We start from the raw sequence: 27,116 nt of genomic DNA on the forward strand, positions 1-27,116 counted from the left end.
TACACACTAACTAAAGTTAAAAAAGTGAAATCATAATCAACCACCCCTTTAAAAACTGATCTCTGAAAGGTTCTTCAAGGTACTTTTCAAGGGTGGGGGGGGGGGGATGGCTCTTCTATGGCATCAATGCAAAAACCCCGTTTTAAAAGATTTATTTTTAATAGTGTAGTTTATGAACTAAAGATGCATTTTACATTTATTTAATGTTGATTTCAGCATTTATTAATACATTATAAAATCAAAAGTTGTTAACATTAGTTAATGCGCTGCCGCTGTGAACTAACATGAACATGAACAATTATATTTTTACTATATAAATAAATGCTTTATATTGCTCATTGTTAGTTCGGGTAAGCTTTAACTATTGCTATAACTGATGTTTTAAAATGAGATTGTATGTAGAGTGTCAGAAATATTAATATTTTAGTATTATGTCAAAAATGGAATAATTTATCTGACTTCTGGAGACAATTTTGTACCCGCGCGCGTGCGCGTTCTGTGCTCAGCTGGACCATCATCATGACGAATCTGTGAAATCAGAGGGCGATTGCTGAATGACATAAATCACATCTGGAGAACCGAGTTTCCCACGCTTGATGTTAGAATGACACCTAGTGCACAACAGCAGAGCTGCAGTTCTAAAGCAGAAACTACCGGTCATTTTATTGAAGATCTGAGCCAGTAGAGGGCGCCGCTGAGGTGTCATTGTTCCTGGAAGAGAGATGAACATCCATCCATCCATCCATCCATCTATCTATCTATCTATCTATCTATCTATCTATCTATCTATCTATCTATCTATCTATCTATCTATCTATCTATCTATCTATCTATCTATCTAAATGACAGATATCTATCTGTTATGTAATATTTATTTCTATAATTATCTATTTACATATAAATAATAAATATGAATACATTAATATTTAAATATCATTTATAATTAGAGTATATTTAAATATCATATGTGTGTGTATACATTATATATATATATATATATATATATATATATATATATATATATATATATATATATATATACACACACACACATTCAGTGTTCTTGTTATTTATATTTATTGCAGTGGTATTTATGGCGTCAAGAGCTGATTTTCCCTTCAAATCCCCTAATAAAGAATCTATTGCAGATGCGGCAAGGATTTTTCACACACACACACACACACACACACACACACACACACACACAAATTCCCAACCGACCGGGATCTGCTCCACCGGGGGGAAACGCCTTCTCGCCTCGGACCCGTTCTGTTTTAATTAGCCTCCCGGTGCCGCGGGTAATTACGGTAACGAGCCGCAAATGAACCGTAATGAACCGCAAAATTCCTCTAAAAAAACCCTCACACAAGACGCGGCGCGAAGCGCGTGATTAATAACCGTCATTCAGGCATCGGCGGGGGAAAAAAGGGGCGCGCGAGGAGTTGACACGCATTACCCTCAGCGCTGCGCGAGACCCCGTATGTCAGCCCCCTCGCGCCTCCCGCGCTTCCACAATCATTTCCCGCCAATGATCAGGAGGTGTCCGCAACGGCGCTTCCTCACCTCACACCCCCGTCAGCCACACGCAGCGCGACACACACACATACACACACACACACACACACACACACACACACACACATACACACACACCGGGAGGAGCCGTCTACCCTTCCGTCACCCATACCCGCCCCTGAGGACGGTGCGTCGTTGGCGGCGTCAATATTATTTATTATTCCCGTTAGTCTCGGTATTTAGCGCCGCAGCTGCTCACGGTGATCGTTAAATCGGACGCGTCTCGTTGTTTTGTGGCGCGTGTTTTTCTTGTAACGGGGATTATTGAGGCGGCATCAGCGCGCGGTGATGCTCTCCGTTAAAGGATCGTGAAGCGTCGCGAGTCTAAAGGTAAAGCTCGTCCATTTTCCGTCCTCCGCCTCCCCCTCCTCCTCCCGTCTCTCTCTCTCTCTCCCCCCCCCCCCCCTCTCTCTCTCTCTGTGCTGACGTGCGATGGCCAAGAGAATTAATCCGTCGCCTTTAATTGCACCGTAGTGTCCAGCGGTCTCACGCCCTTAATGACCTCTGATCCGCACGTCGGTGCCGCAGCAGGCGGAGAGTAATTACCGTAATTGATGCTCGAGGCGACGGTAGCGGGGGGTGTTGGGGGGGTAGCAGCGTTTCTCTCTCTTTCTCTTTCACATAAACACACACACACATTTTGACACGGTAACTTTCTTCTGCACGGCTTATTATCGCTATTGCTGTTGTTCCTCTAATTAAAACAACACATTTTGATGGCGTTAGATATAATGCTCTTAATTATTCCATACATATGCAAAAGAAATGTACATAAATGCATACAAAGCAGTTGCTATTTATCTGAACAGCGTTTTAATCTAAATGTGTGTATAGTTTTAAAAATGGAATTTTTGTTGTATTTGGAACCTAATGGGAATTAATTACAAATCCACTAATAATCCTACCGGATAAACTGCAGTTTTCTTAATTTTTTTCAGTTTTTCATAATTTTAGTTTAGGGTCTAATAATATAGCTTCCGAGATATCCATTAAGCTATTTCGTATGGATTTGAGGACATATTCTATATTGTCTGTAAATAAATTTTACAATAAATGTAAAAAAAAAAAAAAGATATATATATAATAATAACTTAAGAGATGAGAAGAAACTATTTAAGTCGGCATGAATTTGTGACATATCCAAGAGAAATTGATTTTGATTTTGTCCATGGGGAATTGATTGGATGGTTGTGGTTTGCTATTGGTGGATCTCATGTGAGTGACAGGTTGCTCCGCCCTCATGCCAGTAAACACATCATCAGAGAAGAGATGTTGCTGCAAGAGGGAGAAGTTATTTAGATTAAAGATTATGAGGCACTTGAACTTAACAAAATAATGATGTGCATGGATAAATAATTTAAAATAAATACGGCAATATTTTATATATATATATATATATATATATATATATATATATATATATATATATATATAAAAAAGAGTAAATTTTAATTTCATGATAATTTTAAAACAAACATCTCCATTCACCTCCACCTCTTTTTCCTCCACAGGACCACTGCCGTGGATGGTTGGGTGTTAGTGCGTGTTTGTTTTGCTCTGATGGCGAACATGAGCAGTAGTGTGTGCATGGAAACTCCACACGCTCATGGCCACACCCACGGCCACACCCACAACTACAACCCCACTCCCGGGCGGGACTTTCCTCTGCAGATCGACTCATGCGTGAACCCTGTGTTGGACTACAGTGCGCAGATGGAGCGGTACCGCTCTTTTGCCACCTTCTATAAGAACAGCACGGCTGCCGCCGCCGCTGCTGCTGCCACCCCGTTTCCTCAGACCGCCAAAATCGCCCGTATCGCCACGCCCCTCTTCCCCTCAGCCCGCCTATCGGCGATGCCGCCCTGGCCCTGCGACAACGCCATGCTGTGGGGGCGAAAGCCCGCCTCGGTTAACGTTAACGGACCTCACACACATCGGACTGGCATGTCAAGAGCGGAGCAGGTGAACGTGCACATGTCCGCCAAACACATTCCACAAGACTCCGCCCTCCCGATGGGGGCTGACAACTTCCTGTCGCCGCTCGCCGCAGAGCAGTGTCGCGGTCTTCCCGTAACGGGGGCCGAGTGCATGAACCGACTGAAGTGCCCGCCATCTGTGCCGCCCGGTGGAGCCGGAGAGCCGGACCGGGGCGGTACGTTTGGAGGGATGCCACCACTGGGTGGTCTGTCGCTGCCACCGGGGGTCATCGTTATGACGACGCTTCACTCTGGTGCAGGGTCATCAGGGGTTACAATGTCAGACAGCGCGTTTCAGATCGCCAACGTGGCGGCGGACTGCCAGCACAGCGGCTCGTCTTGCTCCGGCTCACCCGCCGCTCTTAATGGAAACGCAAACGGCAGTTGCAGCAGCGGCAGCAGCAACGGTAGCGGAGCGGCCAAACGCAAGCGCAAGCGCTGCGGCGTCTGCGCCCCCTGCAGGAGGCTCATTAACTGCGGCGTGTGCAGCTCCTGTCGAAACAGAAAGACGGGTCATCAGATCTGCAAGTTCAGAAAGTGTGAAGAACTCAAGAAGAAGCCGGGCAGCACGATGGAGGTGGGATTCGCACACACTCTCACACATATGCTGGGAGGTCTATTGAAGTGGGCTGTTTAATTGGGAATGATGTGGCTGGGGGTTTGGAGTAGAGCCCAGTCTTGGCACAAGCGGCCGTAATTAACCATCATGCATTAATGTGTGTCTGTATGTGTATGTGTGTGTGTTAGCTGATGGTTTGAGCCTTCTTATGCTGGAAAAATGCCCTTGCACTCAAGCACACACTTTATCGCTCTCGCACACACGCGGTCGGTATCGAGGGCTGAGGGATGAGGCAACACGTTGTAAGTTCTCTGTAATAATACAAAGACAGCTTAATCTATTCACAACCCGCTAACACCACTCAGTAGAATCAAGATCAGATCACAAACCAGTCCAGTACCATCAGATCTAGTTCTGCAGAGCCTAGAAACTAACCTAGTCCACGTTGCAGCTTAATCTGCCAATTTATGGTGCGGTCACATTAATGAAATTTCACGGGCAAAAAGCTCTATTGTCTATCATCCTGTTGCAAAATCTGCATGTGGAAACCTTTTGCTCTCATGCAAAATTGCCAATCATGTGGATTCCTATTGAAGTGACTGGATTTCGCCTGTGCAAATTGGCTGAACAATGGAAGAGTTTAAAGGCCCATTCGCACTATTTTATCGTCCAAACCAACATTACCGGATGATAACATTCTGTTTGCAGTTTTGTTGTCTGCTGCTTTAATGTCAGATGGATTCTGATTGGCTGTCAATGTTTTTATTGTTTATTAGCTGAAAAAAACACCTGAAAGTGACTCCAATGATATCTTCCTCTGTCATTATTGTTATAGTTGTGGTGTGGACTTTGCTACTCTCATAGACTTGGAATGAATTAAAACTTTATTTATAGTTACCATCCTTGGTGTGAACGTCCATTAAGAGTTCATTTAGTGTTCGTTCCTGGCACTCCACATTTGGGATTTCTCCATATAATAATGATTAAGGAGTACATCTGAAATATACAGTACTGAGGAGGCTGTTTGAAAACATTATATTTAAGCATTTGGTAGATGCTTTTATCCAAAGCCCCCAATGCCGGCGCCATGCTCTACTGTTTGAGCTACAGAAATGCCTAGCAAGTAAACTAGATGCTCAAAACAGTTGCTTGAGAATAATATGCAATAAGTGATACAACAGTCAAATAACGGTGCTTCAAAAGTCGCACTGATGTGCTTGATTTTTAAACCGATACCATTATTGTCTCTGTGTAAACTACAAAAACATGAATTTGTGAAAACGGTGACGGCATTACGTCTATGTAGTGTTTCTTTACAAAGTGACGTCGCCATCTACTGGCCTGGCAGGATAATACAGCAATTTTTCGCAGATCCGTATGAACCGGGATCGTTTTGCAAGCCATGTCATCTGTACATGAAAAGCGCAAAGGAACAACTTTTCTGTTTTTAGTACATTGTTGTTTTGTAAACATACCCAGTGTGCGCATATACAGTTTTTGCGCTCTTGGACAACCATTTTACGAGCTACTTAATGACTCAAACTAAACTCTTGATTGTCTTTCCATTGTTCAATCCTCACAAACCTTATCAAAATCCAGTGGCTAATTTGTAAATGTTTCCAGACGCCAGTTGCATAAACATAGCCACTGTTAAGACTGACCAACTAGCAGTTAGTTGGTGCAATCAGTCTTACGTCTCGGATTCAAATTAGACCAATCTGTCTTAAATAGATGACTATCTTGTATGACTAGTCTAGTCCTTCATAATTATCCAAAATCCAGTTCACAATTGGATACAAAAGAGACAAAGAGCCAACGTAAGCTGAGACATACACGGTAGTCTCAGCTTACGGAAGCGTGGTTGCAAAGGCCTTTTATGTGCAGATGTTTGAGTTGGACGGTTATATTCGCTTTCCCAATTTTGTTCTTATTTTGAAACGATCCAATACTTTGAATCATTGCATCTCATTCTGAAGATGATTCGCACCATTGTACACATATGTAGCACATGGTTTCTGAGATTAACAGGGTCATTATTTCGAGCTAAACTGTGTCTTCCCACAGAGAGCACCATCGGCAGGAGCTGCCGACACCTTCCGCTGGTTCTTCTGAAGAACTCGCCACCAACCCACGTCATAATACCGGACTAGAAGAACTGCAGGTCATACGTCTACAATCTGATCATACGGTTCCGCAATCAGGGACTCTCACCGCCCTCCTCGCTTTCTACCCCTTCCCCTCAGGACTCACTGTGGCACGGAGGCCGATTGGGGGGCGTCAGGACGCCGAGGGCAAGTCTCTGGGTCTCAGACCGACCTCACCTCAACCAAACACCAATGGACAAAGAGAAACAGAGACTTGATTTCAGTCGTATCAGGACCCCATCCGAGCTTAAAGGAACAGTTCACCTGGCCGAAATCGAATGTTTGGTCATCGTTTACTCACCTTCGTGTCATTCCAAACACTTGCTTTCTTCTACGGGAGACAAATGAAAATTATTCGAAGAAGTGAATGGGGTCTGGTAAACTCTAAAAGGACAGAAAAAACAGCATAAAACAATATAAAAAGTAGTCGTGCAGTATATTATAGGCTCTTTTTTAGTCAGAATCCATCGAGACGTGAGTGATAGATTCCCCTCATTTGTTTGCAAGGAGCATTCTTTAAAAATCCACTGAAGAAAGCTAGTCATACAGGTTCAGGGTGAGTAAATGATGACAGAAGGTTCATTTTTGAGTGAACGATTCCTTTAAACCACCTTTCTGTTGCATGGGTAGAAAAGTGTTTTGTTTTTAACTAAAGACTTTAAGAAATAACTTTGTTTATCGCTGTTGTGACGCCTCACTGTCTTGATGAATAAGAGACTCTTAGGATGGCTTGTTGATTAAATGTGATCCTTTTTGAACTGTGACTTTTCTGTGTGCCTCCTTTATTTGTGCACTGCATTTGTTTTCCATTAACATGTTTAGTTAAATGCGCAGACGGCTTGATTTAGGCTAGATAACGCTGGAAGCGTGCTGACGTGATGAGATGTCACTCGGAGAGCGTTTAAATGGCGTTTCTAATTCTGATCCCTTCGAGCACAGATGAGCAGGAAAAGATGGCGGAGGCATATCTCGGCGTTAAAGCGCTCAGCACATCACTGTACATGTCATCTCTTTATTGTTGGGCCTCTATGACGACTCCCATGTTGCTAGGCAACATGAATTACAATGACATGAAGTCCTGTGTTCTAGAATGAGGGAGGGGCTGAGAGATGCCTTCACTCTGCCTGAGATTTACATCACACGTCGCCTGTGTGTGTGTGTGTGTGTGTGTGTGAGGGACAAAGACATATTCTCTTGGCCCTTTTTAAAAACTAAAATACTATTACATACACATATTAATCACATAAAGATTAATTATGTTAAAATCTCACTATATACTCATAAATCAGAATATATATATATATACATATAGATGTATATAGAAAGATTTTAACATACTTATTATTTTGTTTAATTAATGCGTGCATCTGTAATCTCTATATACACATATTAATAACATATAAAATAAGAAATAATTATGTTAACTAAATCTTACTGTAGTTACTGATATATATTTATATTGAAGAAATAATCTCAAAATGATTTGAAACAAAGGCTGTAAAGGCATGAATATTTCCATGCAGGAACCAGTTTTTGCCTGTAAACCTGTCCTAAATTCACAAACAGCGACACCGACGGCTCATCCTTTGATGAATGCCGCTCTTATTCCTCATTCACATCCAGGTTCTGCTCCGGATGCAAGTGAACGCTGGGAATTTCAAGCATCATTAACTTAAGGCTTTATAGACTGGCATTAATTGTTTTAATTGAACCATTTTCCACCTCACAGGGCGAATAATCTAGCAAGAGAATTAGGAAAAAAGTTTAGGACCATTACATTTTTTTTGTATACATTTGCATTGTGAATTATTTTCAAAGCAATTAATCACTCTTTTCCAAATAATTTTACGACTGTATAATGTTTTTTTTTTTTTGTCATTTGTTATTCATACTGCGAATCTTTCTAATATGATGATTTTTTCATTTCAGTTAGCTTTAATTTTAATATATATTTATCGTCTTGCATTAACCTAACAAGAATTACATATAAAAAATGTTGCTTAATTGATTATATATACAAATATAGATCAGTGGTTACAATGCAAAAATGGTCCTAAGATAGGCTTTGTGTTCTTAACATAAAATAATATTTTACATTCATTAGATATTTGATTTTAATATCAAATGTATCAGACATTCATATCAAATCATTATCAGTTATTTTATTTATTAATTTCAGATCTTACATAGTCATGTCTAATTAATCAGTTGAATTTACCAGGATAAGTTGTCCTGTCCAAGTCTGAATTAAAATGTTAAAATACACAACAAAAAGTGCCTTATTAGAGAATTCATTTTCAATCAAGTTCAACATGTAACATCAAAGTAATTAACTAATTGTGATCTATATGTTCTATCTGTGTGTGTTGGTTAGTTAGACTACACAATCAGAGTTCATCAAATTAAAAAGTACTAGCAATTAAAATTTAGAGTGAGATAAGAAAGATTCAAGCTTGTAATGTTGTGTTTGGCATCCTCAGTCTCTCATCGGCCATGTTTGAGGCGTGATCTCCGTCATGTCAAACTCTCGGATGGCAAATGTCACGTCGCGCCATTTCCTGAAGTAAAACTGCTGGCGAGTGTCGCAATTCTGCACCACGAAACTCTCAATCTTCAACAGCGGCAGATCCTGGAGTCACATGACAAAAAGAATACATCCGTTAATGATCAAATACTTCAGGTAATAATCAGAATCAGTGTTAAAAGTGTTAGTACTAAAGTAACTAAAAACTATACTGACATGTTACAAAAATTACTAAAACTTTAAAATGAGAATGAAAACAGAACAAATCTATAAAATAGCACTGCTCCAAATGTCTTGCTCAGAGGGTGAAAGAGTTGAGTGTCACCTGGATCGTGAGGTGAGAGGCGATGAGGCCCCAGTCGCGTTTGCACTCGGCACAGAGCATCTTCTCTTTCTTATTGAAGCCTTGGAAGGTTTTTGGGTTCTTATGAGGAACAGTTACACAGCGTTCAAACATGGAGCGATCCAGAGCGATGTGATGAGACTCCTGCCGGAAAGAGAGAATGAGAAGGATGAAAGAGACAAACAAACAAAAAGATGGACACATCCTTAGTAATAGGTGGGGACACAAAACAGTTTTGATGGCTCTGAAAAGTGGCTAACACCTTTGACATAAAACATTTACTATAAAATATTTCCTTATGAGATTTTTAGTTTTAGTAGAGAAGTTTTAGTTTTAATTTTTCATTTAAAAATGATTATTGATATATAAATTATATTGATAGTGATTATTTTGTCATATATTGCAATTTGAACTGCAGTATGATAATAAAAAAGTATTGTTTTTATATTATTATCCCCCAGCTTCACAGAAGAGGCTTAAGCTAGTCCTAGACTAAAATGCATGTTTGAGACATTTCAACTTGTTCTGACAGATCTTAAAATATGTCAGAGCCATTGTTTTGTCTCAAGATGCACACCAGTAATGTTTTTTTCTAGTGTACATTTATAAAAGCTACTTAAATGCCAGAATTGAACTAAAGCCTAATCCTGGTTTAGGCTAAGCCCTGTCTGTGAAACTAGGCCTATTATATTTAATGCTAATTATTAACTAGATAGTAAAGTTTGTAGACAAAATTATATGTTTTTGGCTTGAGAAAGCCAAGCCAGGAAGTAGCTTAAAAAGCTTGAGCTTGAAGTTTGAAGGTTTTAAGTTTTTTTTAGATAAGTAGTTTTAAAATCTTTAAGTTTAAGTATTTTTAATATAAGTAGTTTAAAAAGCTTGACATTTGAAGTATTTTTAATATAAGTAGTTTAAAAAGCTTTTTTTAAAGGTATTTTTAGATAAGTAGTTTTAAGTTTTTAAGTATTTTAAAGAGAAGTAGTTTATAAATCTTGAAGTTTTTAAGTATTTTTAATATAAGTTGTTTAATAAGGTTGAAGTTTGAAGATTAAAAAGTTTGATGTTTGAAGGTTTTTTAAGATTAGTTTTAAAATCTTTAAGTATTTTTAATACAAGTATTTTAAAAAGCTTTAAGTTTAAAGATTTTTTTAGATAAGTAGTTTTAAAAGCTTTAAGTTAAGTATTTTAAAGAGAAGTAGTTGAAAAATCTTGAATTTTTTTTTTTGTTTGTTTTTTTAAATAAGTAGTTTAAAAATCCTTGAAGTTCGAAGGTTAAGTTTTATTTAGATAAGTAGTTTTAATAGCTTAAAGTTTTTAAGTATTTTTAAGTAGTTTAAAAATATTAAGTAGTTTTAAAAAATTACAAGTTTTTAGGTATTTTTAATATTAGTTTAAAAAGCTTGAAGTTTGAAGGCTTTTAAGATTTTATTAGATAAGTAGTTTAAAAAGCCTGAGATTTAAAGGTTTTAAGTATTTTATTTTATTATTTTTAACTTTATAAAAATTGAAGACAGAAATATATTGTAATATATAACTGTTGTAATGATACAACTGTACTTTACCTGCTTCACTCATGCACTGCATTTGATAAACACACACATAACGATTTCACATTTATTTAAATTAATTGTGCAGCCCTATATATTTATTTAATTTTTATAATTTATTTCATTATTAAGGTCATACCTGCACGACTCTGAGGTCGTCACTAAAGCAAGCAAACTTCTTGCACTTGCCGCAGAGGAGCTGGTAGCTGCCGCGTGTTTTGGGTTTGTCGGGACTGGCGCTGACGTGATCCCTCCGGGCCTTATCTTCTCTCTGCAACACATCCACCTGAACACACACACATTCAACGTCATGCAGAAGAGATGCACTAATGTTTAAAACATGCAGTGAAAGTGCCGAACCTTGTTACTGAGTTCAGCGGGGTGGCTCTGCAGTTGGACAATGGCCTCCTCCACGATTTGCTCCTTAATCATGTTTATGCGCTCCTTCTCAATGCATTCCTTACTACTGGAGATCAGGAAACACCGGCTGCCCTGCGCACGACCACGACCTACACACACACACATGTATGTGGTGAATCAGTGTATTTGTGTTTATACTGTATGTGTGTGAAAGAGTGTACATGTTTGTTACCTCGAACTTGCACCATCTTCACCACGTTACCCACATATTCATACATCAGAACCAGGTTGCACTGTGGGATATCGATGCCTTCATCAGCGACTGATGTAGCGATGAGTATCTTACTCTGATCTGAGTTCTGATCTGTGCTCTTAAAAGAGTCCAAAACCCCCTTCTTACTGGTCAGTGTCATTACTGCAGCACAACAACACAAACACACACAACACATGTGATCAAAACATGTGACACAAATGAAAACTATCATGTGTCAATTACTGTCTAATCTCTCTAATATGATTTTTACATAGTTTTGCATTACTGTAACGACAACTGTCATGAAAATAATGCCATATTACTGTCAACTAAAACTGATACCAAAGGAACATTTTTATTACTTAAAATTAAATAAAAATTAACCAAAAAAAAACATATATACATATATATATATATATATATATATATATATAGTGTGTAAGTTAATAAAAACTAAAATAACATTTAAAAAAAAACTAAAAACATTACAAAAATACTATTAAATACTATTAACTATTAATACTATTAAATATACTATTAACTACTAACTACAATTAAAATGAAACAATTTAAATGTAAAAATGAAATCTACTTAATATAAAAAAATGATAAAAATTGAGATTTTGATGTAAATACAAATTTCTAATAAAGCACAAAAAAGGTTTCTAGGTTATAATTTTTGTTAGAAATTATTGAGGAGTTAGAAAAAGTAGGTTTTGAATAAAATTCAATATGGCGGACAGTAAGTATGGTAGAATATGGCAAATTTGGTATCGTAGGACTCGGCATAAGGCAACAAATCTAATATGGTGAGTTAAATGACAATATGTTGAATTTTTCATATGTTATAAGCATTTTCATAAATTTCATTATATCTCTTGACCACTAGGGGGCGCTGACCTAAAACTTTACAGGTCATCTCAGAACATGGCCTCAATGAATCATACCGAGTTTCGTAACGATACATTCATGTGTTCGTAAAACAGCATTTTATGCCAAAAATCAAAATGGCCGACACCCAAAATGGCCGACCAAGGACTCTTAAGGAGACCATCCTCATGATTTTATAAGCAAAAATAGCCATTTTTTCTATCTTGGCACCAGTAGGTGGTGCTGTGACAATACTGTGCATGTACCCTCAAGTCATACCAAGTTTGGCGACAATAAACCCAATTCATTACGAAGATACAGCATCAAATCCATTTTTTGCATGCTCGCCGTCAAATTCGTTGACGCGTTATACTAGATTGGATTGGGCAATCAAAAATCTTTTAATAACTTTTCGCCTGGAGTGTAAGTAGATGCGACATACCAAATTTCATGCAAACTGGAGAAACGCCATCGGAGGAGTTTGAAAAAAGTAGTTTTTCGGAAAATTCTAAATTTTCATGAGGGAAATGACATCATACAGACGCATCAAATAGGCATGAGCCATGGAATTTTATTTGTAGGACTTACGCGTCAAAAGTTATGAGCATAAACATGATGAATCTTTGGACTGTTGGTGGCGCTAGAGGTAGAAAAACCAAATTCGCTACGATAAATTTCCAAATTTCATAACATTTTATCATCAGTTCTATGGGCTGCCATAGACTCAAGAGTGGAATAATAATAATAATAATAAATATAGCTGCAAGCAGCAATTACGGGGCCAAGCACAAAAATGGCACAAGAAGCAAGCCAACATGGCTGGGAGCATCAGACCAGCAGTAGTGAGCAATTAGAAAAAAAGTTATTAGCATTTTTGTCAATTTTGTTATATCTTTTGACCACAAGCTGGCGCTGGTCCGAAACTTCTCAGGCTCCTTCAGTGCATTGTCCTGATGACCCATACCAAATTTATGAATTTTGGTCAAACCCATCAGAAGTTATAAGCAAAAATGGCATTTTTAATATCTCCACTCCAGTAGGTGGCGCTGCGCCGAAACAGAGTATGCTGCCTCATGTCATGCTTGTGAAGACACATACCAAGTTTGGTCTGAATATGTCAAAGCACTGAAGAGATACAGCTTCAAGAGTCGTTTTTGCATCATGCCTCAAATTCTTTGCTCTGGTATACGAAAACGGTTTGACATATCGACTTGAAATCCATAACTTTTTGTCGGCATGGTCTGACGATGACACGGTTCAATTTTGGTGAAAATCGGAGCAACGGTCTAGGAGGAATTCGAAAAAGTAGGTTTTTAAAGAAAAACAATATGGCGGACAGGAAGTTTAGCTGACTATGGCAAATGTGATATCTTTGTTCTCAGCATGACCCAAGGAATCTACTGAGACCAGTTTCATTACAATTGGTGAATACAGTCAAAAGTTATTAGCATTTTTGTAAATTTTGTTATAACTTTTGACCACAAGGCGGCGCTGTGCCGAAACTTCTCAGGCTCCTTCAGGGCATTGTGCTGATGACCCATACCAAGTTTTGTAAAGATACGTTAATACGTTCGTAAAATACAGCATTTTAGCACAAAATTCAAAATGGCCGACGGCCAAAATGGCCGAATTGGGAAAATTGGATATAATTCGACTCGGCATGATTCCCCGAATCCAACGAGACCAAATTTATGATTTTTGGACAAACCCATCAGAAGTTATAAGCAAAAATACCCATTTTTCATATCTCCGCACCAGTAGGTGGCGCTGCGCCGAAACACTGCATGGTACCTCAGGTCATGCTTGTGATGACATGTACCAAGTTTGGTCTGAATACAATAAAGCGTTGCGGAGATACAGCCTTACTTCTGTTTTCGCAAGCACTACGTACAATTCGTTCGTTAGTTTTTCGAAAACGGTTTGAGGAATCAACTTGAATTCCATAACTTTTTGTCAGCATGGTCTGAAGATGATCTGATTCAATTTTCATGAAAATCGGAGTAACGGCCTAGGAGGAGTTCGAAAAAGTAAGTTTTTCAGAAAATTCAAAATGGCGGAAAAATTTTCATGACGGAAAATGACGTCATATGGTGCGTTCGATTCGTCTTGAGGCAAGGAATAAGAGGAAAAAAGAATTGTGTTTCTAGCCCTTATGGTTCAAAAGTTATTAACATAAATATAAGTGCAAATTTGGACAGCTGGTGGCGCTAGAGGGATTGAGTTAGAGACTCCAAATTTGCTATGGACAAAGGTCAGACTGTCCTCTGACTGTGTGCCAAATTTCACAACTTTCCCGCAAGCGGTTCTATGGGCTGCCATAGACTTCAAGAGCGGAAGAAGAAGAAGAAGAATAAATATAGCTGCAAGCAGCAATTACGGGGCCAAGCACAAAAATGGCACAAGAAGCAAGCCAACATGGCTGGGAGCATCAGACCAGCAGTAGTGAGCAATTAGAAAAAAAGTTATTAGCATTTTTGTCAATTTTGTTATATCTTTTGACCACAAGCTGGCGCTGGTCCGAAACTTCTCAGGCTCCTTCAGTGCATTGTCCTGATGACCCATACCAAATTTATGAATTTTGGTCAAACCCATCAGAAGTTATAAGCAAAAATGGCATTTTTAATATCTCCACTCCAGTAGGTGGCGCTGCGCCGAAACAGAGTATGCTGCCTCAGGTCATGCTTGTGAAGACACATACCAAGTTTGGTCTGAATATGTCAAAGCACTGAAGAGATACAGCTTCAAGAGTCGTTTTTGCATCATGCCTCAAATTCTTTGCTCTGGTATACGAAAACGGTTTGACATATCGACTTGAAATCCATAACTTTTTGTCGGCATGGTCTGACGATGACACGGTTCAATTTTGGTGAAAATCGGAGCAACGGTCTAGGAGGAATTCGAAAAAGTAGGTTTTTAAAGAAAAACAATATGGCGGACAGGAAGTTTAGCTGACTATGGCAAATTTGATATCTTTGTTCTCAGCATGACCCAAGGAATCTACTGAGACCAGTTTCATTACAATTGGTGAATACAGTCAAAAGTTATTAGCATTTTTGTAAATTTTGTTATAACTTTTGACCACAAGGCGGCGCTGTGCCGAAACTTCTCAGGCTCCTTCAGGGCATTGTGCTGATGACCCATACCAAGTTTTGTAAAGATACGTTAATACGTTCGTAAAATACAGCATTTTAGCACAAAATTCAAAATGGCCGACGGCCAAAATGGCCGAATTGGGAAAATTGGATATAATTCGACTCGGCATGATTCCCCGAATCCAACGAGACCAAATTTATGATTTTTGGACAAACCCATCAGAAGTTATAAGCAAAAATACCCATTTTTCATATCTCCGCACCAGTAGGTGGCGCTGCGCCGAAACACTGCATGGTACCTCAGGTCATGCTTGTGATGACATGTACCAAGTTTGGTCTGAATACAATAAAGCGTTGCGGAGATACAGCCTTACTTCTGTTTTCGCAAGCACTACGTACAATTCGTTCGTTAGTTTTTCGAAAACGGTTTGAGGAATCAACTTGAATTCCATAACTTTTTGTCAGCATGGTCTGAAGATGATCTGATTCAATTTTCATGAAAATCGGAGTAACGGCCTAGGAGGAGTTCGAAAAAGTAAGTTTTTCAGAAAATTCAAAATGGCGGAAAAATTTTCATGACGGAAAATGACGTCATATGGTGCGTTCGATTCGTCTTGAGGCAAGGGATAAGAGGAAAAAAGAATTGTGTTTCTAGCCCTTATGGTTCAAAAGTTATTAACATAAATATAAGTGCAAATTTGGACAGCTGGTGGCGCTAGAGGGATTGAGTTAGAGACTCCAAATTTGCTATGGACAAAGGTCAGACTGTCCTCTGACTGTGTGCCAAATTTCACAACTTTCCCGCAAGCGGTTCTATGGGCTGCCATAGACTTCAAGAGCGGAAGAAGAAGAAGAAGAATAATAATAAGCGTACGGAACGCCAACAATAACAATAGGTGCCTAAGCACCTTCGGTGCTTGGCCCCTAATAAGCGTACGGAACGCCAACAATAACAATAGGTGCCTAAGCACCTTCGGTGCTTGGCCCCTAATAAGCGTACGGAACGCCAACAATAACAATAGGTGCCTAAGCACCTTCGGTGCTTGGCCCCTAATAATAAGCGTACGGAACGCCAACAATAACAATAGGTGCCTAAGCACCTTCGGTGCTTGGCCCCTAATAATATTAAGGGTCAAGCCCCGATAGTACAACTGTAAGGTTACAATTAGGGCTGGGTAAAAAAATATTGATTTCTCGATTTTAATCCATTCTCATTTTTATGAACCGATATTGATTCTTAAATCCCAAGAATCGATTAGTCTAGTCTGTTTTCAGCTGATGAATGAGCAGAATATGTAGCTCCTCCCATTCAATAAATCACAATAATCTTTGTTACTTTTGAAATGAAGCAAAGTCTCAGATTTCAAATGACGTCCATCTTATTATGAGATTCAGAAAATAAAAACCGTTTTGGCGCTGTTTAATGTGGCGTGACGGATCGCTTTAGCGCCTCAGTTAAAGAGAAGCATGTGATCATCCTCTCCTCCGCTTCAATACCAGTTACAGCGAAATAAACATGAACATCTGAAGGTATGTTAAAATATACAGTACAACTTACTGAAATCCGTATCATGTCTCGTGTAATCGCTCAATCAGTGCTTCAAACAGCTTGTAAACAATGTCACGTAACGTCACATTTCCCTCAGAAAAACATATTCAGTGACCATAAACATAGATATAGCTATGCACCATTATATATTCATTATAATTTTTAATGTTCTTCAATATTTAATGCATGTTTGAATAAATCAGTTATGACAGCCGCGATTTAAATGTTTATATTTTAACAAAAAGGAATCGGAGTAGAAATATGATTATGTAAATCTAAAATTTACTTGAGTGTAATTTAAGTTTTATTATATGAATAAGTGAATTTTAACCTTCAATATTATTATAGTAGTACCAGCTTGCTCCCATGTGTAGATTTTTTCCTCTAGAAAATTTGGCATATACTGTAACTGATCCAATACAGTCGATATATATAGAAATCAAATCGAATCGTGAAAATTATGAATTAAATAGTAATATTCATTCTTAATTTCTTCAATTTCAAACATTTAACCATCTGGCTTTATTTTGGATATATATATATATATATATATATATATATATATATATATATATATATATATATATATATATATATATATATATTAGTTGCTTCTTTTTCAAGATTCCAGCTCTGCTCAGTCAGGAATTTTTTTTAAATTAAAACTTCAGTTTTATTATATATGTCTGTCTGTAAAACTAAATTCAAGTACTAAAGCAGAAACCATTTTATGATCATGACGCACATAAATCAAGTGAATGCAGTGATTGTGTTTAATTTCCCACCTGAGCCGGTAAAGTTGGATTTTCGTCCTTTTCCTATCAGAACTCCAGGCTTCAGGAACTTCAGGGAATCGGTGTCATCGATCCATTTCTTCATGGCCTTATATATGTGTAAACACACACGCGCGTATTAGATATCACATTTGAAGAACGTGCAGGAGTCTCATCACTGAGCTCAGACTCACGTCAGCGAGGGCGCGTGTCTTAACGAACAGGACGGTGCGCGTCTCTTCATTGTTGTGATACTCTTCCTCCAGGATGAACTTCAGCTCCTCTAGTTTAGGGTTCTGCTGCCCCTCTGTGGCCAAATGTAGCAACTGCGGCCGCTGACCTGCATTAGAGAAACACACAGACTCCCTGAAGTGGCTGATGTTCCTCCTAATCGTCTGTTTTACACACTAGGCGTCTGCCACAGGAAGCTGAAGTCAAATGTAACATAATGCTGATAAAGCAAAAGTAAATAACATTAAAGTTCTTTACTGTCGTAGAACGCAGTGAGTTTCCTCTCTGTCTCATCGTAGCCGGCGTTTCGGACCTGCTCAAAAAACCCGTCCAGATAATCAAGAGCATCTTTAGTGCGGGCGTCCTCATTAATGATCAGAGCGTCGTTATATTTCTGAAGGAGGATAAGAGAGCATCATCAGATTCTGATCACTCAAATTGAGCTGACTATCTATCTATCTATCTATCTATCTATCTATCTATCTATCTATCTATCTATCTATCTATCTATCTATCTATCTATCTATCTATCTATCTATCTATCTATCTATCTATCTATCTATCTATCCGTCTGTCTCACCCGCAGGTGTTCGGTGTAGTTGTAGAGTTCTCTGCAGATTCGTCTCTCCTCGTTGATGTCCTTCATCTGTATGACTCTGCAGCTCTTCTGAACTGAGACGATCCACTGCTCATATTTCTGAGAGCCGTACTCGCGGTTCTGGATGTTTGACAGGCTCTCTGAAGCACAGAGACACGTGTTAGTGTGAGTTAGAGTGTTTATTAGTTTGTCACAGCATGTTTATGGAGGGAAGGAGCATGTACCGATGTTGAAGGCCTTCTGCGCCAGCTGCTCGATGTTACCCATGATGTTTTTGATTATTCTGATGAAGGGGTCATACGTGTGCTTGGGAACCTCAAAAAATTCTGACAAGCACAGGCATGATTAATAATACTGTAATATTGTATGTGTGTGTGTTTCTGCATGTGAATCCTTACCTTTCTCAGGTGTGTGCACGTACGTCTTGAGCTCATCCAGCTGTTTCTTAACCGTGGTGATGACCCTGGTGTCCAGGTTGGCACAGAGCTGTAAGATATTGTTCTCTGCCTCCGGCCTGTTCTTGAAGGAACCGATGCCAACCGACGCCGTCAGGCCCACAATCTGTGACAGGTGCGATTAACATTAGAATAGAATAAAACAGAACATGATAGAATAGACAAATAAAGTCAAATAAAATCAAAAATAAAACAGGATAGGATAGAATAGACTGCAATAGATTGGCCTTCTATCCACCAATAAAATAAAATAAAATAAAATAAATGGATAAGGTTGGCCTACTACCCACAAATAAAATAAAATGAAATACATAAGATAGAATTGACGGCAATGGCCTACTATCCACCAATAAAATAAAATAAAATAAAATAAAATAAAATAAAATAAAATAAAATAAAATAAAATAAAATAAAATAAAACAAAATTGACTGCAATGACCTACTATCTACCAATAGAATAAAATACAACAAAACAAAACAGGATAGGATATAATGCACCACAATAAATAGGCCATCTATCCACCTCTAAAATAAAATACATTTAAAAAACATTTACCCTACAAAAAACAAAAATTGTAAATAATTTTTTATTAAACTTATAAATAAATAAATAATTTTAAACAAAATAAACAGGATAGGATAGAATAGATTGGCCTACTAACCACCAATAAAATAAAATAAAATAATATAAAATAAAATACAATAAAATAAAATAAAATAAAATAAAATAAAATAAAATAAAATAAAATAAAATAAAAAAATCGTTAAGATAGAATTGACGGCAATGGCCTACTATCCACCAATAAAATAAAATAAAATAAAATAAAATAAAATAAAATAAAATAAAATAAAATAAAATCCTTAAGATAGAATTGACGGCAATGACCTACTATCCACCAATGAAATAAAATAAAATAAAATAAATGGATAAGATAGAATAGACTGCAATAGGTTGGCCTACCCACCAATAAAATAAAATAAAATAAAACAAAACAAAACAGGATAGGATATAATGCACCACAATAAATTGGCCATCTAACCACCTCTAAAATAAAATACATTTAAAAAACATTTACCCTACAAAAAACAAAAATGAATTAAATTAAAAAAATTGTAAATAATTTTTTAGTAAAGTTCTAAATAAATAAATAAATTTAAACAAAATAAATAGGATAGGATAGAATAGATTGGCCTACTATCCACCAATAAAATAAAATAAAAAAATAAAATAAAATATAGGATAGAATGGACCACAATAAATTGGCCAACAATCCACCTCTAAAATAAAATAAATTTTAAAAAAGTTTACCCTAGAAAAAACAAAAATGAATTACATAAAAAAATTTTGAAAATATTTTTTGTAAATTTATGAATTAATAAATAAATAAATAAATAAATACATAAATAAATAAAGCAATGATTGGATAATTTAAAAGAATAGACTGCAAAGGACTGGCCATCAATCCAGGGTGTTATTTATTCAGCATCTAAGATTGGGTGTAGAATAGAACAAAACCAATCATGTGGCACCTGTGGCAGTGAGTGTGTGCTGGAGGCGAGTTTGGTGTCCAGGTAGCGGGTCATGATGTTGTTGTATGGGTGTTTTCCAGTCGTGTTGTGACACTCATCCAGCAGGATGAGAGACAGCACCTCCAGTGACGGCACCTCTCCGCTCTGCAGTGCGTTCACCAGGATCTGAGCCGTCATCACCACGATATCATGATTCTCTATGAGCCACTGCACGGACAGATCCATATCACCGCACATACCCGTCACCCTGCAGCACACAACACACGCTTTAGAGAGCAAGAACTGTCTGGATGTGAGCCATGAGTCATGTGTGAGTGTGTGTGTGTGTGTGTGTGTATGTGTGTGTGAGAGGGATCGTGCCTGATGCTGGGATCGGTGCGGGAAAAGTGTTTCATGAAAAGCTTGTACTGTTGTTCATAGACGTCAACCTTGGTTGCCAAGAACACAATCTTTGCCCGTCCAGGATTCTGTTTCAGGTGGTATTCACAGATGGCCAATGCCACAATTGTTTTTCCACATCCTGAGGAAAAGTGAAATGGATAAAAGAGGCATTTATGACAATGTGGCAAAAATGTGTTAATTGTATAAATTCAATAATGTTATATCACATAGGATATGGTGTTGATATGTTGATATTTCAGATAACCCCAACTGCTTAAGAAACCTATCCTAAACCCAGCACTTTTAGAAAACTACAGACTGGTATCCCTTCTACCATTCTTTGCAAAAACACTTGTTCAACCAACAGTCTACTTATCTCACACTACCAGTCTGACTTCAAAAGTGGACACTCAACTGAGACTGCCCTGCTCTTGGTTATTGAAGCTCTGAGACTGGCAAGATCAAAATCATCAGTACCCATCTTGCTGGGTCTGTCTGCTGCTTTTGACACAGTTAACCACCAGATCCTCCTGTCAATCCTCAAGACAAAGGTATCTTGGAGGGGTGAGGTGTCTAGGTTGCGACATCTAGCTACTGGGGTGCCTCAGGGCTTAGTGCTTGGACCACTTCTCTTCTGCATCTAAGTTCTGTCATTCAGAAACATGGCTTTTCCTAACACTGCTATGCTGGTGACACACAACTCTACCTCTCATTCCAGCTGGATGATCTGACGGTAGCTACTCGGATCTAAGCCTGCCTGACTGGCATTTCTTGCTGGATGAAGGAACATCACCTTCAACTCAACTTTGCCAAGACAGAACTGCTTGTGATCCCGGCCAACCAAACACTTCATCACAACTTCTCCGTTCAGGTAAGTTCATTATCCATAACTCCTTCCAGGACAGCCAGGAACCTTGGAGTTGTGATTGATGATCAGTTAAACTTCACAGACCACATTTCTACAACGGCCCGGTCCTGTGGATTTGCCTTATACAACATTAGGAAGACCAGGCCCTTCCTATCAGAGCATGCTACAGAACTCCTTGTCCAAGCTCTTGTTCTATCCAGACTGGACTATTGTTAGGCTCTCTTGGCAGGCCTTCTAGCATGAACTGTCAAACCTCTGCAACTGATCCAGAATGCAGCAACAAAACTTGTTTTTAACAAGCCGAAGACAATGCACGTCACACCTCTCCTCATAAACTTGCACTGGTTGCCAGAATCCACTATGATCACAGAACGACCACTGGCTCTGCACCCCTACACCTAAACTCACTTATTCAGACTTATGTGCCCTCCAGAAGCTTGCGTTCTTCAGGTGGATCTGTCTGCTGCTTTTGATACAGTCAACCACCAGATCCTCCTGTTAATCCTCAAGATGAAGGGCATCTCAAGAACTGTGCTCCAGTGGTTCAAGCCTTACCTCCCAGGTAGGTTCTTCAGGGTCTCTTGGAGGGGTGAGGTGTCCAAGTCACAACATGTAGCTACTGGAGTACCTCAGGGCTCAGTGCTTGGACCACTTCTCTTATACATTTACATGTCATCACTAGATCTGTCGTTCAGAAACCTGGCTTTTCTTATCACTGCTATGCTGATGACACACAAGTCTACCTCTCATTCCAGCCGGATGATCTGACGGTAGCTACTCGCATCTCAGTCTGAGTGAAATTTATTGCTGGATGAAGGACCATCTCCTTCAACTCAACCTTGCAAAGACAGAACTGTTTGTGATCTCGGCCAACCCACTTTGCACTGGTTGCCCATAACCACTCTCATCACAGAATGACCTCTGGCTTTGCACCCCTACACCTAAACTCACTTATTCAGACTTATGTGCCCTCCAGAAGCTTGCATTATTCAGGTGGATCTGTCTGCTGCTTTTGACACGGTCAACCACCAGATCCTCCTGTTAATCCTCAAGACAAAGGGCATCTCAGGAACTGTACTCTAGTGGTTCAAGTCTTACCTCTCAGATAGGTTCTTTAGGGTATCTTGGAGGGGTGAGGTGTCCAAGTCGCAACATCTAGCTACTGGGGTACCTCAGGGCTCAGTGCTTGGGCCACTTCTCTTATACATCTAGGTCTTGTCATTCAGAAACATGGCTTTTCCTATCACTGCTATGCTGATGACACACAACTCTACCTCTCATTTCAGCCGGATGATCTGACAGGAGCTACTCGGATCTCAGCCTGCCTGACTGGCATTTCTTGCTGGATGAAGGAACATCACTTGCTTTTCGACTAATACTGCTTGTGATCCAAAACCCAACACTTCATCACAACTTCTCCATTCAGCTAGGTTCATTATCCATAACTCCTTCCAGGACAGCAAGGAATCTTGGAGTTGTGATTGATGATCAGTTAAACTTCACAGACCACATTTCTACAACGGCCCGATCCTGCAGATTTGCCTTACACAACATTAGGAAGACCAGTCCCTTCCTATCAGAGCATGCTAGAGAACTCCTTGTCCAAGCTCTTGTTCTATCCAGACTGGACTATTGTTAGGCTCTCTTGGCAGGCCTTCTAGCATGAACTGTCAAACCTGCAACTGATCCAGAATGCAGCAACAAAACTTGTTTTTAACAAGCCGAAGACAATGCTACTGGGGTACCTCAAGGCTCAGTACTTGGACCACTTCTCTTATACATTTACATGTCATCACTACATCTGTCATTCAGAAATCTGGCATTTATTACTGGATGAAGGACCATCACCTTCCACTCAATCTTGCAAAGACAGAACTGCTTGTGATCTCGGCCAACCCACTTTGCACTGGTTGCCCATAGCCACTCGCATCACAGAATGACCTCTGGCTTTGCACCCCTATACCTAAACTCACTTATTCAGACTAATGTGCCCTCCAGAAGCTTGCGTTCTTCAGGTGAACAGCTCCTTGTGGTGCCATCCCAAAGAGGTAGAAATTCACTTTCATAGACCCTTACCTTGACTGTTCCAAGTTGGTGGAATGACCTGTCTAACTATTTTTCATCAACACTTAACACATTAACACTTACTATTCCATAATTATAATTTCTAGCAAATGGTATATTGGTATATCAGTAGCAGCAATGCTTGTGTGGATGCCGGTAGAACTTATTGGTCAGTTTAACTTGTTTTGTACATGAAAGTGTCTTTTGTTTGGTGTGACACACCTGTAGGGGCGCAGATGATGGTGTTTTGCCCCTGGACAGCAGCAGCCGTCAGCTCCTTCTGATATTCCCTCAGCTTAATCTCACCTGAACGATCATGTTCCCCTGCAAAGAGGGCAAAGGTCACATTTCAGCAAACACAAGAGCATTCAGGTGATGGTATCAAGATGTCGGGCTGTGTACCTGTGAACTTGCTAGGTGTCTCTGTGGGAGTCATGTTGTTTGCGCTCATCAGCATGTCTTCACTCTCAGGCTCCTCTCTGAACTCAAAACACACTGTCGTCGTGGTTTCTGTTGTCATGGCTTCCGCCTCCCTGTCCGATCCGCAGCCCTTCGCAGCCGTACCACCTCCATCTGCAGGACATACATCTTCATCATCATCATAAAACAGAATGAACTGAATGACCAAATGAAAGAGTGGCTGAATATTGCAGTATTACTGGACTCCAGCAGCTCCAGCGCCTGATCGAATCTGCAGGCATCCAGTGCAATCTTCAGCACCTTAAACCAGTTGGGTTTATCTGAGCGCAGGAGACTGTCGACTAGTTTCTGACTGGCAGCTATATAACCGCGATGGCTTTCCACCTGTAACATACACATACATACAGAATGTGAGGCCAGAAACAAATGTGCATACATCACACAACCGACCAACACCACAGAAGATGAAGACTCACCGCTTTGATCTCTTCACGCTCTCTGATGTTGAGACAGTCGTTCATGTACGCAAGCAGCTCGCCGGGCTTTATGAGTTTGGTGAATGATGGTTCGATTCTCTCCAAAAGCTTCCGGTGCTCATCCAGTTCCTCTAACTCACTGAAGTTCCACTCCTTAATGGCCTTGTGCAGACCAGTATATTCTACAGCAACATACACAAACAGCGATTTCACAGCAATGCCATAGAACAACCAATTTTACTTCCTCTAAGAACCTTTCAATGATCGGTTCTTAAAAAGAACCATTTTTTCTTAGTGTGAAGAATATTTTAAAAATCTAAAAGAACATTTTTCCACCTTTTGTGCAATGGAAATGTTCCACAGATTTTAAGTGGAAGGTCTATGTACACTATTTAATCTTGTTGGCTATTTACAATAACTCCACCCATTTTTTTAAATTCCAAAAGAAACCTGTCTGATAACAGTATCAGTGGTGTGGAGAGTAAGGCAGGTGGCATTAGATTTTGATGTGACCAAGTTCAGATCCTTTTACCCAACTCATTCTTCTCCCTTTTCCTATCGCATATCAACTCGGAGAAGCATTTATTTGAAATAAAAATTAAGAAAATAGTCAAAAAGTGGAAATAAGGTGCCTCACAGGTATGTAATAGTGGGAATAAATTGGTAGGTTTATGGCAGGTAATGTCAAGTACAAGTAAAATGTCCCAATAAAGCATTTTAATACACTGAATAAGTTGTTGTTATTGCATACTGTTTTATAATGTACTACAATACAATGAGGTGCAAATAGTATCTGCCACTATTTGCACAAAGTAGTGAAAAATAAAATAGTGCTACTTTCACTTAGTGTAAATAGCATCTATCGCTTTTTGTACTTAGTGCATCGATGCCTATAAAGAATCTTTATTTTTAAGAATGATACAGCATCTCTCATGAACTCGAGGCAATTATGAGCCCTGCATGAGAAGGACAATCTTAAACGGAGTGCATAAAACCATTATTTTACTTGCTCCTGTAATTACTGAACTCACCTGAGGTATACAGGATGTCCAGAAATTCCTGAAACCAGCCCACTTTTTCCAGATAACACATCTGGTCCAGCAGCATCTGGGCAGCTTTGGTCACAGACAAAGTCTCCTCTGTAGAGAGAATCTTTTCCACTGTCTCTGTGCCGAGTGACAGAATAGAATAGAATTGAATAATGGAATTGCTCAGCTGTTAACATTTAAACTAAAAACTTACAAATTGTTAAGAAAAAAATCCTACTCACTACCATAGTGTGAATCAGAGTTATTATTGTTAACTAAAACTACTATAAAAAATTATGTTAATTGAAATAAAGCTGAAATAAAATAAGTTATAAATATTAGTTAAACTAAATGAAAATTAGAAATGTTCCCTATGAAATAAACTGAAATAAGTTTAAGTTTTAAATTAAATTAAAATGATCAAATTATTAAAATAACATTCTTAACTGGAAATAAATAAAACTGAAATAAAAATAAATGAACCATAAAAAGCAATGTTTAGGAAAAAATGACAAAAGCACATAACAAAAGTATAAAAAAAAACCCTTCACAATATCAATAAAACAATAATAAAACTAAAATAACACTGGTATGTACAATATTTATAGTATATATTTCACATTTATTTTCTGTAGGATTCTTAAAAGAAATTACTAAAAAAGAAAAGTAGAAAAGTCTAGAGAAAATTTGTAAAAAAAAAAAAAAAAAAAAAATGTATAATCTAAATTTAAAAAAAGAAAAAAAAATATTTTAATTAATTTAACAGTACACTAAGGAGTAGGTGAAAAAGCATAATATACAATATTTTACACATTGCACATTCAATATATATTTGGGGGTCCTTTTTATTATCACCAATAAGTTACAATATCCCGTAGGACATAAAAGTGTTTTTAGGATGTTAATATTCCTGCAGCCACTATACACACACTATAGATTATACAATACTCTAAAATCAAATAACTGAAAGATGTTTTGACTAAGATCACAAATAGGCTATCTGCAGGTTTTAAGTAAGTGTTTACCTGCTGATATTTGTCCATTAACTCACCTTTATCAAAGTACGCCGTCATGAAGGTTTTGATAAGTGACGGTTGTAAAAACCGCGCGATATTATCGCTCAAGCGCCGCAAATTCTCCTTTTCCAGCTCGTACATTTTAGCGGCGATGCGGGACACGACTGATTATGATGAAGAACGGCAGGGTCCTGTCTGATCCGGAGCTCACAGCTGATCCAGAAACAAAAGCGAAACTACAAACAAGGAAACGAAAGATAATTTGTCGAAGCGGTTTCAAAATCTAGTGAGCTGTCTACATAGGCGTGTTCCAAACGCTCGCGATGCCCAAAACTGCAATCTTGTTAGTCAGCTCATGAAGATTTAAAACACAGAGCAACACTCCCTCACAAAACAACACAGTCTACCTTTCGTAAGTGCTGCAAAAACCACTTCGACAACAACAAAACAAGGAGAGTAACTTTATTCAACTAAACATCCAGAA

At 38.7% G+C, this 27,116-nt stretch overlaps 2 protein-coding genes across 3 annotated transcripts; one reads left to right on the plus strand and one right to left on the minus strand.

The window, feature by feature from the left end:
* The first annotated feature begins 1,596 nt into the window (after positions 1-1,596).
* On the plus strand, positions 1,597-7,022 carry LOC137009419 (CXXC-type zinc finger protein 4). 2 transcript variants are annotated; one of them, XM_067371642.1, is made up of 3 exons: positions 1,597-1,905; positions 3,087-4,128; positions 6,175-7,022. In XM_067371642.1, exons 2-3 carry the CDS (start codon positions 3,136-3,138, stop codon positions 6,220-6,222), a joined length of 1,041 nt encoding a protein of 346 aa, XP_067227743.1. In that variant the 5' UTR covers positions 1,597-1,905; positions 3,087-3,135; the 3' UTR covers positions 6,223-7,022. The 2 variants fall into 2 exon arrangements, with proteins under 2 accessions (XP_067227743.1, XP_067227742.1); XM_067371641.1 differs by lacking the exon at positions 1,597-1,905 and adding an exon at positions 2,007-2,790.
* A 1,213-nt stretch (positions 7,023-8,235) lies between these two features.
* On the minus strand, positions 8,236-26,843 carry rigi (RNA sensor RIG-I). Its single transcript, XM_067370697.1, has 19 exons — positions 26,668-26,843; positions 25,620-25,754; positions 24,589-24,770; positions 24,352-24,496; positions 24,095-24,265; positions 23,915-24,016; positions 20,740-20,899; positions 20,380-20,626; positions 18,793-18,955; positions 18,619-18,720; positions 18,377-18,534; positions 18,055-18,190; positions 17,760-17,905; positions 17,578-17,674; positions 11,261-11,443; positions 11,029-11,177; positions 10,808-10,954; positions 9,104-9,265; positions 8,236-8,883 (listed from the first exon to the last, which is right to left on the minus strand). The coding sequence occupies exons 1-19, from the start codon at positions 26,771-26,773 to the stop codon at positions 8,731-8,733; spliced, it is 2,844 nt and encodes a 947-aa protein (XP_067226798.1). The 5' UTR covers positions 26,774-26,843; the 3' UTR covers positions 8,236-8,730.
* Between the last annotated feature and the right edge of the window lie 273 nt (positions 26,844-27,116).

This window comes from Chanodichthys erythropterus, chromosome 20 (assembly GCF_024489055.1).
Source record: "Chanodichthys erythropterus isolate Z2021 chromosome 20, ASM2448905v1, whole genome shotgun sequence".
Lineage (NCBI taxonomy): Eukaryota > Metazoa > Chordata > Actinopteri > Cypriniformes > Xenocyprididae > Chanodichthys > Chanodichthys erythropterus.